Source organism: Marmota marmota, unplaced genomic scaffold (assembly GCF_001458135.2).
Source record: "Marmota marmota marmota unplaced genomic scaffold, marMar, whole genome shotgun sequence".
Classification (NCBI taxonomy): Eukaryota; Metazoa; Chordata; class Mammalia; order Rodentia; family Sciuridae; genus Marmota; species Marmota marmota.
Genome location: NW_025999842.1, coordinates 34634734 through 34651408, shown reverse-complemented (window position 1 = coordinate 34651408; position 16675 = coordinate 34634734). Strand labels below are relative to the sequence as shown.

The 16675-nt window shown below is 36.9% G+C and overlaps 2 protein-coding genes across 4 annotated transcripts in view; one reads left to right on the top strand and one right to left on the bottom strand.

The window, feature by feature from the left end:
• The first annotated feature begins 268 nt into the window (after positions 1 to 268).
• Positions 269 to 5068, top strand: Tspyl4 (TSPY like 4). Its single transcript, XM_015500432.2, has one exon. The coding sequence runs from the start codon at positions 1218 to 1220 to the stop codon at positions 2451 to 2453; it is 1236 nt and encodes a 411-aa protein (XP_015355918.1). The 5' UTR covers positions 269 to 1217; the 3' UTR covers positions 2454 to 5068.
• Positions 5069 to 6640: 1572 nt separating this feature from the next.
• Positions 6641 to 16675, bottom strand: part of Nt5dc1 (5'-nucleotidase domain containing 1) — a 137328-nt gene continuing 127293 nt past the window's right edge. For 2 of the 3 annotated variants that reach the window (XM_015500409.2, XM_015500418.2), the window contains exons 11-12: positions 12866 to 13034; positions 6641 to 8320 (exon numbers count right to left, since the gene is read on the bottom strand). In XM_015500409.2, the coding sequence (XP_015355895.1) occupies positions 8220 to 8320; positions 12866 to 13034 (270 nt within the window). In that variant the 3' untranslated portion in view covers positions 6641 to 8219. Of the gene's footprint in view, positions 8321 to 12865; positions 13035 to 16675 lie in introns of those variants that run through there. The other variant, XR_007343362.1, reaches the window with a different exon arrangement.

Below are 16675 nucleotides of genomic sequence, written 5' to 3'. Positions count from 1 at the left end.
GAAATTAAAGAAAATCTTAGAAGATGGAAAGATTTCCCTTGTTCTTGGATAGGCAGAATTAATATTGTCAAAATGACTATACTGCCAAAAGCACTATACAGATTTAATGCAATCCCAATCAAAATCCCAATGACATTCCTCATAGAAATAGAAAAAGCAATCATGAAATTCACCTGGAAAAATAAGAGACCCAGAATAGCCAAAGCCATCCTTAGCAAGAAGAGTGAAGCAGGTGGTATCCCTATACCAGACCTTAACTTTTCTTACTTTTTAAACAAATATTTTAAAAAGACAGTAGATTAGGTGCCTGCAAATAGCTGACAGTTGCTTCTGTGCTGCAGTGAATTACAACAGTCAATTTGGGCAGATACATGTGGGCTTCATGCCCACAGGCATTATGAAGCAGAAATGACTTTGAGATTATAACCTGGAGAAAAGCATAATACACATCATTTTAGAAGTTAAAATCCACTGACATAGTATTTCTAATTTGTGCAAGTCCTGTGTATAGTCACCTCTAAGTAAGGGGGAAAAATACTTTGCTACTCCTATTAAGAGGAAGTACTGTCCATTAGTTTCATTGACATTGGCCAAACTATAAAAACTATAAAATCCGAAATGAAGTAATCCTTTAAGATGTCTTTTTAGGATGAAAGATGTCTCCCTTTTAGCTGCTTCTAGTTTTAAAAAATCACAGCCTAGCAACATTTCCCTTCTCTTTAAAAATCAAAATCTGTTCATCTCAATTCTTTACTAATAGCCACGAATTTGTACCTTAAAGGAAGGCCTATGATTTGATGAATCCCCTTTCCTAATCACTCCCTATGAGTCTGAATACACAGTAACTAATCGTTCTTACGTTTTAAATAAATACTTGAAGGTAGGTACCTTAGAAATTCATTCAGAGACCTAGATGACCATATCAACAAAATTCGTACATGCTTGAGTTTGGTTTGCATCCATTTACATACGTCAAATTTCTTTTCCAGACTGATTAAATTCATAACGTTTTGTAACAAGCAGACAAAGGAATATGTTTGATTGATAAGCATAATCATCCGGGCAGTGAGTTCTCGCGTGATGGTTAATGACGTCACCGGTTGCCATGGCAGCACCCGCCCCAAGGAAAAGGGGTGGTGCTAAGGAGCTGACTGCGGCGGAGCGCAGCTTCTGCAGAGGACAAGGAACGCCCTTTTGCAGGTCTGACTTCCACCACAATGAGCGGCCAGGAGGTGGGCGACAAGCTCTCTCTCTCCGAAACCGCCTCTCCGGACCAGGCCCTAGGAGATCTGCCCCTAAATCAGTGCGAGGGGCTCCGCGAGGAAGCCGAGGCGGCACAGGAGATGGCGGACACAGGTGAGGGCAATTTGGAGGCCACTGCGGAGGGAGGTGCACCCCGGGATTCCGTGGACTGTAGCCCCGCACTCTGCGTCCGAGTTGCCGGGAGCCTCAGCCTTGCAGCCACCGGAGGGGGAGTCGATGATGCTGTGCCTCCTTCGAAGGGCTCTGAAGCAGCCTCCGTCTCTGTCGGAGCCGACAAGAGCCAGAAAAATGGCTGTCAGCTTGGAGAGCCGCATAGCCCTGCGGGGCAGAAGGCTCTGGAAGGCTGTGGCGCAGGGGCCTGGGGGTCTCAGGTGAAACCTGGGGCGAAAGCCAAGGAAGTGACGATTAAGAAGTGCGCCATCGCGGCAGCAGCAGAAAAAGAGGGAGTAGCAGAGGCGGTGATGGAGGAAAAGAAGGTGGTGCAGAAGGAAAAAAAGGCAGCTGGTGGAGGGAAAGAAGAGGCCCGGCCTAGGGCCCCGAAAATCAATAATTGCATGGACTCGCTGGAGGCCATCGATCAAGAGCTGTCAAACGTAAATGCCCAGGCCGACAGGGCCTTCCTCCAGCTGGAGCGCAAATTTGGCCGAATGAGAAGGCTCCATATGCAGCGCAGGAGTTTCATTATCCAAAATATTCCAGGTTTCTGGGTCACCGCCTTTCGGAACCACCCTCAGCTGTCACCTATGATCAGTGGTCAAGACGAAGATATAATGAGGTACATGATCAATTTGGAGGTGGAGGAACTTAAACACCCCAGGGCAGGTTGCAAATTCAAGTTCATCTTTCAGAGCAACCCATACTTCCGAAATGAGGGGCTAGTCAAGGAGTATGAGCGCAGATCCTCCGGCCGAGTGGTGTCTCTTTCCACTCCAATCCGCTGGCACCGAGGTCAAGACCCCCAGGCCCATATCCACAGGAACCGGGAAGGGAACACCATCCCGAGTTTCTTCAACTGGTTCTCAGACCACAGCCTTCTAGAATTTGATAGAATTGCTGAGATTATCAAAGGGGAATTGTGGTCCAATCCCCTACAATACTACCTGATGGGAGAAGGTCCCCGAAGAGGAATTCGAGGTCCACCACGACAGCCTGTGGAGAGCCCCAGGTCTTTCAGGTTCCAGTCTGGCTAATTTCTGCCCTTGAGAAGCTCCTGCACAAGTCTCCTTACCATCGTCTATTCTTGGCCAGCAGCATGCAGCCTTCTGTCTGCTTTTTCAGTGTACTGAATTAGTTTGTCCTTCAGTTCTAAGGTTTCAACAGTTAATTTCAAGATGGCCCCTTACATACCTATGCTATTCTTCTTCTGGCCCTTCAAGCTGTTCTGCATTGTGTGAACATATTCCATGTGCATGGCCTTCTACTGCTTCTATGCTACACTAGTGATGTTGTAGATACGTACTGCCTTCTTTGCATGGCTTGGGTCCTGTCTGTGACTATGGTCTTCTCCCAGGTCTTTTAGTCGTTCTCTACCACAAGGAAGCTTGACACTTCTTTACAAATAACTAAGTACACTTTATGCTTGTTGTGCTTCTAATATCCATGTACTATGTGTTCTTGAGTTTCACCCCTGCAAGATGAAACTGAAATCCCAACTCAGCCATCAACCCAAACTGGACATTCTGGGCTACCACTTACTGGATGCCAGCTGCTTTCTGGGCCTTCTCCGTCTAGTCTTCTGGTGGAACAAGCAGGTGGCTCATGGGTAACTGCTAGACACAAATGAAGTAGCCCAACAAGAATGGGTTTTTTGTACTTTTGGTTATTGTGCATCGCAATCGGCTACTGGTGAGTATGAAGGCCTGTGCTGTAGCCCACCAACACTACTTCCTCCCTGCTGGTGGAGCTCTGCACAGGCCACCACTGCCTGGACAGAACTATCTATGGACCTAAGCCCCTAAACAACACACAGGAACCCCCATATCTACTGTGATTACCCATAAACCCAATTACTTGTAAGGCAAGTTGAGTAGTGATAATGCAGTGCCCAAAGCAAGGTGGAATGGTCCCTTTTAGTAGCCTTTCAGGGCCCTAGCCAACAAACCACCCTTAATACAGGTGATTTTGTTTGGCTACCCCTCTTTCCCCCTTCCATACCTCCTCTGGACATGATGGAGTTGCCAGGGTGAGGGCACTAAGAGATTTTTCTGGAATGTGGGTCTTATTATGCCTCTCATTCTTCCCCTATCTTTTTCTCCTCCTTCCCTCTCTGGAGCAGTTACTGCTGAGAGACAGAAAACAAACTGGCAAAGTAGGTTTTTGGCTGTTTCCAGAAAGAGATTTGTAAATTAGACTTCAGATCTCTGCCCTTATTTCTTCACCCCACTTTTAGCAAGGTCACATAGGGACCTGTAGGGTAACTGCTTATTTGGGCATTGTGTTCTCTAATCGTGGTATCCCCACCCTTTTTCTCCTATCCTGCCTAATTCTGTGAATTTCTTGAGCTTTAATTTGAGAAGCTGGAAGGAGAAAAGGGCCTCAGTGATGTGTTGAAGGCAGACCCTGTACAACTAGAATTTGCTTTACTTCACTTTTCTAAAGATGACAATTTTGGGGGACTTGGACTGTTTAAGAAATGATTTGAAAATAGCATTTTGTGAGTCACTCTGCCTTTACTGCTGTGATATTCCATAGGCTCCATTCTACAGCCTGGTCCTCTGGGTCCTTACTTCTTAGTTTCAGCATTTCTTTCCCTGCTTTGTCCTTCCAAATGAGGGAGTAGGCTGCAGTCTGCATTGTGGGAATAAGGTGGAGTCTGCGTTTCCAGGACAAGTTCCAGCACAGTGATGCTGTAGGGCTGTCTCAGTTGTGGGGGTATATGGTGCTGGTGAAGACCATTGGCCTTCACCCTTTTCCTTTGTTTTGAAGTCCTTTCCCTAAGCTCCTGAGGGCTAAGGAGTCTGACACAATCAGTGGAGAGGGTGCTGCAGGCTGGGAAACTTAACTAAAGGCCCAGAAGCAGAAATAAGCCTGATGTATAGTGAGTTTCTCAAGGCCCACAGTAAAGATCCCTGCAGGATCAGGGGTGGAAGGCGAGGCCTGAGGCAGTTCCTAGGGTAGAGGTGAGAGAATCAAAGCATTTGGGGTTTAATTAGGATGCTTGGAGAAGGGCTTTCCTCCAATTTTTCCTAACTCCTTAAATTCACCAATAGATTTTTGTAAACAAAAATACAAGTCTGGGTGTTTTCTCTCTATTATTTTAGGAGTAACCTTTATATATGTGGGAGATTAATGGTATATGTTCCTTATCTCACTGTGTTGAATAACATCCTATTAATTCCTTTCTCCATTTCAGCCTATTGGCAAAATTGATGTTTACAGGCCTGCTTTTTTGCTTGTAATTGAGGACATGTGCAAAAATATCAAAATTTGTGTCCTGTGCAGTATGAAGACGTCTGTGAATATTCATTAATAGATTAGCTTGTTATGGTCTTTCTTCTATATAGTTCTATTCTTAGACATATAATTTGAATAATGTGATCGTTGAAGAATCTGAAGATTTTGAAGATTGTTGCTGTCTTGTGAAAGTAGTCTCAAAAAAGCATAACTGTTGTCTTACTTGATATTTCTTGCCCTAATAATAATGTACTTGACCTTATGTTCCTAACCAGTATAACTACTAGCAGAACTGCTGTCAAACTAAATAAGGATTATTAGTACTTTTGTCTTCTCTGTGCTTGAAAGAAAAGTAAAATGTCACTGTTATATTTCTTGTTGTCATCAAAAAATAAAAATAAATAAAAAGTTGTGTGTTGTCTAGTTTAATAAAAGGTTGGGAAACCATTAAAGTTATCAAATGGTCACAGGGAAATTATGAAGTGTGTCACTAACTTCTCACAGGGCAATATGGCTTAAGCAGATGAAAATAATAATACTTCTTTGACGACCAGAGGATGAGACAATCTTTTAACTGGTTTGGAGGTCTACAGAAGGAATAAGACGACGACGATGTTAAGAAATGGAACTGGGCTTCTAGAGTTAACCAAACTGGTAAGTGAAACCTATATGATGCCTGAGTCTAATTTAATGACTAGTTATAATAAACTAAACAGCAACCACATTAATCTGTAACAAATGAGTGGCACCAGCCTGTAGAAGAATGACACTATTGGTAAAGCTAAAGCTGATAATCAACCAAGGGCAAGAAAAATGACATTTTCTGATTATGTCCAGCACAGGAATGGAAAAGATGGTTGAATTCGCAAAAGAAATCTAGCTCTCTTAAAACCTCCAGGCCTAGAAAAAATTACACCTCAGCAAGTGGAACTTAAGTTTTTAAGAACTGAATCAAGAAGCAGCAACCCAGGCTGGGGTTGTGGCTCAGTGGTAGAGAGCTTGTGTAGCACATATGAGGCACTGGGTTCGATCCTTAGCACCACATAAATAAACAAAATAAGTTCTAAAAATTAAAAAAAAAAAAAAAAAAGGCAGCAAACACTGATTATATATTTAATTAAGTTTCTAACTCAAATTTTGGGCCGTTTATGTCAACTTTTTGCTTATATGCCTAAGTATACCTGGTTATTAATTTTCACAGACCTTGCAGCATCCATAACCCTCCCTGTTACACAGGATGCAGAAGTACTTATTCTCTAAACCTTTACGAACCAGTGGCTGGACAGCACACTATATCATTACTAGTAACTGAAGTGTGATATCTGCTTTCATGTGTTTCTCAATATATTTCAGTCATATTTAGGATATTCTTTTTGACATACAACACACTGTATGAAAAAAATTTAAGTGCTACTCACAAAATCCAAAGTCATTAATTCTTCCAAAACTACATTAAGCTCCTTGGGAATTACACCAAGGAGGGCGTAGTTAACATAAATGTGGTAAACAAGGATGGTACATAATAGTTTTCCACTGGAAACAATATGTTCAGTGATAAAAACCAATGTAGGTGCTTCCATTGCCACCCAAAACTGCACCGATTGTATTGGGACAAATTTCCTTCCTTATTTCATATAATTTTATTAAAGGATAAAAAACTTTTCCAATATTCTTTTTACTTTTTTATGGTGTCACTTTTGGATGATATTTACTCTTCATACTCAATTAGAAACACTGGCACTTCTTATAACAATGAAGGAAAAATGTAAAAAGCCTAATACAGTCTAACAAACATCCATTAGAGTCATCACTGACATGCTAAAAAAGGTAGAAGGAAACTTAGAAGGCCCAGTCCCTGCCACTCCTCAGTGGCCAGGAAAGTACAGTTAATTTTTTAGGGGGTGGGGGCTCTCATTTTTCTTATTAATAGCAGTTCATAAGCATTTAAAGATGTATTCTTTGCCATTTACAGAATAAACATGCATAAGGAAAAATACTTTATTAAAAAATCAGATCTCTATAGCATACACGAGTTAGCATCTTCATTTAGCCCTAAGCTTGATTGTATATGCACATTGTAATATTTCAATGACATTCTGGATAACAATTTCAAATACATCACCATATACTTATTGGTAGATATCAAACAAAGCTACTGACTTTGAGGGGAAAAAAAAAAAAAGTTTCTTACCCTGAGATAATCATTCCCACAGTGTATTTGAGATTTCTCAAATATTTACAAATTTTAACAAAATATCTTTTCACTGCATGTGTCCATGCTAAGTTCTCTGCTATAATACAAGTAAAATAATATTAATGACCAGTATTGTTTTCTGGTCCTGTCCATGATGAATAGTGAAATTACAGCATAAAAAGTAGTTAGGAATTTACTATAAACATTATCTGGCTCCAAATGTCTTATAACAAATAGCTACTAATATGACTAAGCACAACATATCCTGGATTGTAATAAACCTATAAACCCCTTAAAATAGTGTTTCTCAACATTTTCTTCATCACCCTCCCTCCCAAAGAAAAAAACTACATTTACCTAATAAGAAAATTCAATGCCAAGGAATAAAAATGAATTTTCTTGGTATTTTTGAATTTAAAAGGCCAGAATTTACTGTTACTGAAGATTGTTTTGTACCCTAGAATCAATTTTTAATCCTATTGAGAAACATGTCTTAAAGTTATTGATAATGAATTAAACAGTCCTTAATATTAATTCCTAATAGGGGGAAACAGTGGGTAACAATGAAGGTTGGGATTGGCTTCTAGTACCATCTCTGTCCCATGATGGTTGTGTGATATCAGAAGAAATCATGTATGTATTTTCTTATTTTGGAAAAAAAACAGGAATAGTATCAAACCTAATAGTTTGGGAAAATCATTTAATGTCACTGGGCTCAATGTTCTTGGCTCTAAATTGAAGGAATTGGTATAGACTGGTTATTTGCAGTTCTGTTGTACTTACTAATAAAGACATTATAAACGATATCAATGCTCAGCTATTTACCCAGACAAATTAAACTAAACTCTGGAGTAAATGGTCATTGGTTCTCAAACTAGTGTCAATCAAAATCACCTGAAAGGCTTGTTAAGAAAACACACTGGTGGGCCTACCTCCCACAGTTTCTGATTCAGTAGGTTTGGGGATAGGGCCTTCAAATTGGAATAATCAAGTTCTAGGTGATGCTGCTATGCATCCCTGGACACACACTTGAGAACCACCAGACTAGGCATATGTATAAACTGTGTGGGTCTCCCCAGCTGAATTATAATTTCAAAGCTATTGGTATAGAAAATACTAATAATGTTCTTTTTAGTTCTAGGATACTGGGATTTTAATATTCTAAGAGTTGTTAAGCATCAAAATGATTTATATAAAAAGCAGATCTATGGACAAATATCAATTTCTTGGTCAATTTTCATTAAAAATTTGTTCCTATAAAGCATTTTACAGTATTTCTTTGAAAATTAATATTTTTTACAGTACATTTGCTGCATATGTGGTTCTTCATTTTTTAGTAGAGATAATTTATCTTGTTGTCCATATCTCATCATTCAATAAGACCATTGGTATAATTGACCAATGGATAGTAGCCAGCTGTTTTTGAACTGTTTGAAGAGAATCTTGTAAATTTGTAGTCCAGAGGTAATTCTAAGAGGGAGAAAAAACAAAAAACAATTTGATTATTCTGCAGGTCTCTAACCACCTTTCAAAAATACAAATAAATAAAAAAGAGATATTCAGTTTTATTTTTTAGAGTTTCATAATTTTAATGTTTCTTTTACCATGTGGACAGGTGTCACCAGGATGAGTGTGAATGTCTTTCCTTAATACTTAAGTCAAATCACATTTAGCCATACTGCAAATCATTCTCAGAGCTCTAATAACTAGTGAGTTCAGTTTTAGTACTCTACACAATAAATAGGTATGCTCATCTGAATTTAAAAAAAGAATTAAATCTCCCTGGTCCTATTCAGCAAATCTCATAAATGGTAAATGTGAACTAATAATCTTCACAGCCTCAGGGAATACTAAGAGGGTTACTAAGATTAATCTTTGAATGTTCAGCAAAATAAGAATTCTAATATACATAATATGGTAACTTTCTGTATGTGATAAGCATTGCACATACACAGGACCTGGAGGGGAATTAAGATAGATACCATATAATATATGCTTGATTTTAGAAAATATATCCTCATCTATGTCTCAAAAATTTAAAACAATCCTCAGATACTACCCCTACCCTCCAACTTCTCAAAGGGACCATTAAAAAGAAATATTTCAAGTGAAGCATAACAGCATATATCACATTATGATACTCATTCCACACCCAAATATATGACAGTAGCCCAGTGCGGTAGCATACGCCTATAATCCCAGAGGCTCAGGAAGCTGAGGCAGGAGGATTGTGAGTTCAAAGCCACCCGTAGCAACTTAGCGAGGCCCTAAGCAACTTAGTGAGACCCTGCCTCTAAATTAAATATAAAAAGGGCTGTGAATGTGGCTCAGTGGTGAAGTGTGCCTGGGTTCAACCCCCACTACCAAGGGAAAAAATATATATATATTGTCATATATATATATATATTTATAACAATAATCCTTATTTCACAAATTTTACAAGTAGAACCAAAGTACTAAATATTTTGAAATTATACTTTTAGATGCCACTGAAAACCATCAAAACTCAGTCAATCTATGAAATGAAAACTAGTGCTAGAGAATAAGAAGAAACACTGCCTTCCTGATGTTAAAGAGAGCTAGGATTACTACAAACAGAAAAATATTTGACATTAGTAAATGTCATAGGTCCTCCCTATTCTGTTTGCCAGAGGAGTTTTGTTTGTCTGGTGGTGCTGAAGATTGAACTCGGGGCCTTGTACATGCTAGGCAAGTGCTGTTATCACTGGGCTACATCTCCAGCCCTAGCTGGAATACATTTTTAACCAGGCATTTAAAATTGCATCGAGTGGTATGCAGTGGTGCAGGCCTGTAATCCCAGCAGCTTGGGAGGTTGAGGCAAAAGGATCACAAGTTTGATCTAACTAGTGAGTTCAATTTTAGTACTCTACACAATAAATAGAAATGCTTATCTGAATGAGCAACTTATTGAAGTCCTAAGCAACTTACTGAAACCCTGTCTCAAACAAACAAACAAACAAAAAAACAAATAAAAAAAACCAAATAAAAAAGGAAGGGCTGGGTAAAGCACCCCTGGGTTAAATCCCTGGTTCAAAATAAAATATAATAAAACAACTAAAATTTAAAAATAAATTAATTAATTAAAAAAATAAATGAAATTGCATTGAAAAGTAAATTCATGAATCTGTTTCTAAAATTGTACTCTGAGGTTCTGAATTTCTAATAAACTACCAAATGACACAGGCTAAGAGCTGAGCCAACCATCTCTTTTTTCCCCTTTTTATATAGTTCTAAAGTATAAGAAATATACTTTCTTTCCCAGGAATTCTGTGCCATCAAGTGTTGGTTGCCTCTTTACCTCTCCACTGACTTTACTCTGATATTTATATTTTGTCCAGATTTTCTAGTTGTATTAGCCCAAGTGAGAAATAGAAGTCTAAGTAATTTCTGAACTTCAGATTCTTAAATTGTAGATGATAATACCAGACTTCATTTCTTCTCTCACATTATGAATATGAAAGTATAACAATATACTTACCTGAATTACTGGTAGAATTATGATAGGTTAAAAATGATTACCTTATAAACCAATCACCACTGTAACATATCTGGCTAAGTACAAAATTTTTATAACAGTTATAAAAATGGCTTCTGGGTATTTAAATTTGAATGAGATAACCAAGTCTAAAGATATCAGCTTTTTTTCTTTTTTTTATACTGGGGATTGAACTAGGGGCACTCAACCACTGAACCATATCCCTAGCCTTATTTTTGTATTTTATTTAGAGACAGGGTCTCACTGAGTTGCTTAGTGCCTCCCTGTTGCTGAGGCTGGCTTTAAACCCATGATCCTCCTGCCTCCTGAGCCACTGGGATTGTAGGTGTGTACCACTGCGCTGGGCCTAAAGATACCAGTTTTTACAGGGGGAAATAAAAAGAGGAGTAAGAGGTTTATTTTGCACCTATCTCATTCAAAACAGAGAACTTTATTGTCTCCTGGTACAGAAATGTTTGTTATTATGAAGAACTCAGGGAACGGAATATAGCCAAACTGTGTCAGATAACTATTTTGTTAAAACAAGTATTCCTAGACTAGGAATTCATTAGACTATGGATTCTCCAAGAAGAAAACATTTGTGTCCCTTACAGGGAAGTCACGGTTGGGTGCTATTTTTTTTTTATAGCTCTGGAATTATAACTTTTTTTTTATATTGGGTTTTGAAAGCAGACAAAGAATCAAATTCTTGCTCACCACAACAGTATTCTGTTAAAACTCTGTACTAAGTACACTGTAATTATCAAGTATATTATCCAAACTTAGGTAACAATTAAATGAAGCAAATGTTCTTCCACAGTAAATTCAATATTAAATAACAGAGACAGAACAACTCTTGGGACTTTTTAAAAAAGAGACTGGCAGGATAACATTTATATAAATACTCTATCTTTAACATGTTTAAAGCCATTCTAGCCATCTTTTTTAGTTGGAGGCAAATTATGCAGTAATATCGAGTGACACTAAATCTGTTTCTGCAATAATATGAAGTTTTGAGATATAACTTCTTCACAAAAATGTGATCACAGAAAAAAATGTGAACTTTGATGAATTCTTTGTTTTTTGAGAATTGTCTTGAGCATCAAAGTAAACAACTGAATATGACATAACCTCACGCATCCTTTCCCTAAAAAAGGGAGGGGGGCACTGGTTTACCTTTGATTGACTATTGCCATGTCCTAACGTCCTACTTATTAATATTTCTTCCTAAAAAAAAGGTGGACAGAAGACAAAGGCCCTCCTCAAAGTTATACAGTCCATTTCTTTAACAGATTTTTTTTTTTTTATAAAAGGGAGAATTATATTTAGGTTATCAAAAAAAATTCTTTAAAAAACAATGAGAAGATATTATTTAAAAGATGAGGATATACTGACATATTGAATACATATAATGACAGAAGATGGATCTTTAGAAAGTCCTATGTATTATGTATCATCATAATCCCACCAATAATTCAGGTAAGTATCTTGTTACACTTTCTTTCATACTCATCCTGTGAGGGAGAAAACGCAGTTTGATATTATCAACTGCAATTAAAGAATCTGAAATTCAAAAATTAAGTTCTTAGACTTCCATTTTTCATTTGGGCTAAAACAAGTAGAAAAGCTGGACAAAATATAAACAGCAGAATAAAGTCAGTGGAGAGCTGAAGGCTCAACTTTTCATTTCTCTGGTTGTACACGATGTAGAGGCGTACCATATGTGCAGTCATACATGTACCTAGGGTAATGATGGCCATCTCATTTCACCATCTTTTCTGTCCCCAAGCCCCCTCCTTCCCTCCTCACCACTTTGCCCAATCAAAGTTCCTCCATAGAATTTCCATCTTTTTATAGTTTTAACATCTTTACCAAATTTCTCAATCCTTTCTTTTCTGTATTTGACCAAAGTACACATGGTTATTTCTGTTACTGTGGTCCCCTAACCTTGTGTACTTGGATATTTTTCATTAAGTGTTGAACATTATATGGACTGTTGGTAGAAATAATTTGAGTCCTAGAATAATACTATCTTTTTCAAAAGAGAATCTACATTTGTTTCTACCAGGTTATCAAGGGCATTAACTAATCTGTCATTTTGATATTCAGCTGATTTGAAGCTGAGCTTTAAGTCCCTTTGAAAATGGAAACTACTTCTGTATTCATCCTTATTCTAAGATAAAACCTACCAGGGTTTCAACACAGATTAAGGGAGTTCACCAGGCCCACTCTTCCTAGACCTCCTAAGGATGCTGTTGTGGTAATTCCTACATTTAATCTATTCCTGAAAGCTGACTTAAAAAGAAAAAATAAGTCCAATTTTTATGTAGTTGGCTGTAGCAGAAGGGCTGGTCCTAATTACCCAGGCTACTATATTTAAAAGATGTTTCCCAAGAAAAATAAATCAATATTGTGGGAAGATTTCCTTTTTTTAAAGGACAAGAATCCTGGTAGTTATTGTCATCACTATCCAATAACAGGTAAAGATTACCTGTTTCAAAAGGTATTTTCCCCCTTACCTGCTATTGCTTCAATACTTGGAATTGCAATAGTGCTGTAAGTATTGATTCTCTTAGAAGACCATGTATAAACCAAGGAGTCCTCTGAATTTTCCCGTTGTGAAACTGAATCAATAAAAAAGGAGCCCCATTTTTTAGAAAAGGTATTTAGAAGTTTTGTCTTTGGTACCTGAAAGAAGAGAATGGAATAATAAATGTGATTAGTAATGAAAACTATGGTAAATTAATCACATAGTTTTGTTTTTAAGCAAATTGAGAAAAAAAAATCCTGTAGGAATTATAAACAGGCTTTGGGTATGCATTACATTTTTGGAAAGAAATAGTACTTACTATAAAGCATCCTTTATCTCAAACTAGAATGATCTTTTTAAATAATTAGTTGATTATAGTATTAAACCTACCCCAAACAGAGCAATCTAGAAAGAATGTTTTCTCTACAATTAAAATAAATCTTTAATTATTATTGTTGTATCTAAAGGATAGTTAAAAATTTTCCTTTTTTTGGTTGGGGGTACCCAGGATTGAACTCAGGGGCACTCGACCACTGAGCCACATCCCCAGTCCTATTTTGTGTTTTATTTAGAGACAGGATCTGAGTTGCTTAGTGCCTCACTGTTGCTGAGGCTGGCTTTGAACTCCCGATCCTGCCTCAGTCTCCAGAGCCTCTGGGATTATAGGCATACACCACTGTGCTTGACTTAGTTAAAACATTTCTAATTTTTAAATTTGGTGTTTATTTTTTTAAAGGGGGATGAGGATAGAATTATTATTTACTGCTTCCAATGTACGTATAACATGAAACCAATAACTGAATAAAAAGTTTCAAGGTACTATCTTTTTTAAAAAAAGTATAGGGGATACTCAGTAATAAATTTTCTGTTTTTTTCTAGGGCTGACCATAGTCCTTTATCATAGAATTTCCAAAGGGTGATGGCCATATCCAGGTATAATTCTAAATAGTATTTATTTCTAACTTAAAAGCCAAAAAGCTATTCACCAAAATAAAGAATAAAAATTATTTTCATTTTAGTACAGAGTCATCAAACATAATGGAGTGCAACTTCAGAGAATAATACTGGTCTGTTATATTTTTCTAAATTAGCTCACAGTAATGTCTCAGATTATATTATTGTATCAGTAAATCAATGTAAAAATAGAAACTCAGTTTTATCTGTCCGATAGCTTTACATTGGTATCTCACCATTGTTTCAATTGTACATTAGGCATTACTAGTGAGCATGTTTGTCTCCTCTTATATACAAACTTTTCCCCTCAGTCAACAGCCTGATATCTTTTGTCCTATTTCACACTGAGTATCTGATTTTAGCCCATTGTCAAACCCCTTAGATATCAACCCATTGTTAGTTTTATCAGGTTGGATCATATTAAGGTGTAGTATTCACCTGTTTTAACATATAAAAATAGCAATTTCATAAGGTTCAATCTAAATAGATATTGCAAGACTCTTTCCCTTGAATTAGGTCCAAAGATCAACCGTATCCCAGGTGTCTTGAAGAGAACTATTTAATACTGATGCAAAGTCATCAGTTTTTCTACTTATTATTGTCCTTTGAGTTATAATTTGAAAAAAAAAAATATTTCCTACAATGAGGATGAAAAAAAATACTTTCAAAATTTTCTTCAATCAAGTTTTATAAATATATTTTTTATGTTCAGGTCTATAATTCCTTCAGAATTTATTTTTATATATAGGATGTAAAAGGAGATCATCTTATCTTTTTCCATATAATGAAACCACTTACTTAATCCTACTCTCTGAATTGTTCAACCTTTTCTGCTAATGGACAATGTTCTGCCATACCCACATTTATATGGGCCCGTGTCTTTTTTTATTCCTTCTATTCACTGAAATTTTTATATACAGGTTACATATTCCTTATCTGAAATGCATGGGATAAGAAGCATTTCAAATTTGGGAATATTGGCATAGACTTTACTGGTTAAGCATCCCATGTCTGAAAATCCAAAATTTTTTTAGTGTTATATTGGCATCAAAAAGTTTCAGATCTTTGGAACATTTCAGATATTTTGGATTAGAGATGCTTTCCCATTATGGTTTCAGTACGAGTTTTACCCCCAAAATGCTCATGTATGAGATAATGCAGGAAAGTTTAGACATGAAATGACTAGGTTATATGAGGTTTAACCTAATTGTGCATGAATCCCCTGACAGGGATTAACTTGGTGACAACTATGGAGGCAGGTGGGGTATGGCTGGAGGAGGTGGTCATTGGGGTGGGCAGTGTGCCTTTGGGGTTTATATTTTGTTCTCAGTATGCTGAGCTCTCTCTCTGCTTTCTTAGCTGCTTTCCTCCACCACACTCTTCTGCCATGATGTTCCACCTCACTTTGGGCTCTGAGGAATGGAGTTGGCAGTCTATGGAGTAAGACCTCTGAACCATCAGTCCCAAAATAAACTTTTGATTATTTTTGTCAGGTCTTTTGGTTCACAGTGAAAACATTGTCTAAAAAAATGTTCCATACTCTGTTTCCAGTACTAGATAAAAAAAACAAAACAAAACAAAACAAAACACAACAATCTGGTTTTCTACTATGGTTAGCGTCTGATGGAGTAAAATTCCAATCTTTTATTTATTTTTTTCAAAGTTGTCTGAGCCATTTATGGGTTTTAAGTTTTCTAAATGCAAAATCAGTTTGTGAAGATCCATTTAAAATCCTCCTGGGATTTTGTAAAACATTAGATTGACTTTATAAATAAATGTGAGGAAAACAGTCATCTATAAAAATCATGCTTTTGCAAATATGTCTTTCCATTTATTTAGAACTGTATTCAAAATTTTTTAAAATATTTTTTTTTAGTTGTAGATGGATGCAATATATTATTTATTTTTATGTGGTGCTGAGGATCAAACCCAGTGCCCCACATGTGTGAGGCAGGTGCTCTACCACTGAACTACAGCCCTAGCCCTTATATTCAGAATTTTTAATAGGCTTAAAATTTACATCACTAAGGTCTTATATATTTATTAGGTTAATTCCTAGACAGTGATTTATTTTTGTTGCTATTGTAAATAATCTGTTTCTTACCACATTTTGTTAAGTGATTCCTGCTGGTAAAGAATATGGCTGTTAGTTTTTGAATGCCAATTTGGATCTAGCATTCTGACCAAACTCACTCATTCGTTTTAATAGTTTGTTGATTTCTTCTATGCTAAGGATCACACAACCCTAAAAATACTGATAATTTTAATCTTATTCCATGTTTCTTTCTTCTTTTTTTTTTTCTTGTAGTATTGGCCAGTTCTCTGTTACGCAGTGTAACTGATAAACAGTATCCATAAAGAACCTTAAAGGGCAGTATGGCTTTGGCTTTTCCTTTTTTTTAATTCCACCATTACATGTTACATTCCCACTGGTGTTTTGGATGATATCCTTCTCTAATTAAGAATGGTCCCTTTTCTTTCTTGCTTGCTAATTATTTTCATCATTAATTTTGTCAGACACAGTGGTGCACAATTGCAATCCCAGCAACTTGGGCAGCAGAGGCAGGGGGATCACAACTTAGCAAGGCCTTAAGCAACTTAGCATGTTCAAAATAAACAATGATATAGCTCAGTGGTAAAGGACCTTAGAGTTCAACCCCTCACTTGTTTTTAGTTAAAATGAAGAAATAAGTAAGAACAGTACTGAAGGAAGTTGAAGAAGAAAGCTCCTCTTCCTTTGACATAGGAGGCTAGTTACACAGAGTTAAGGGTTTCCAAGTAATTATAAATATAATGTTATAAGACTTGATTTATTGATTATTTGTTTCTAATGTTTAAACTAAAG

Excerpts from the sequence above, each read along its gene's own strand:
- Tspyl4 (XM_015500432.2), top strand. The coding sequence starts at position 1,218 with ATGAGCGGCCAGGAGGTGGGCGACAAGCTCTCTCTCTCCGAAACCGCC.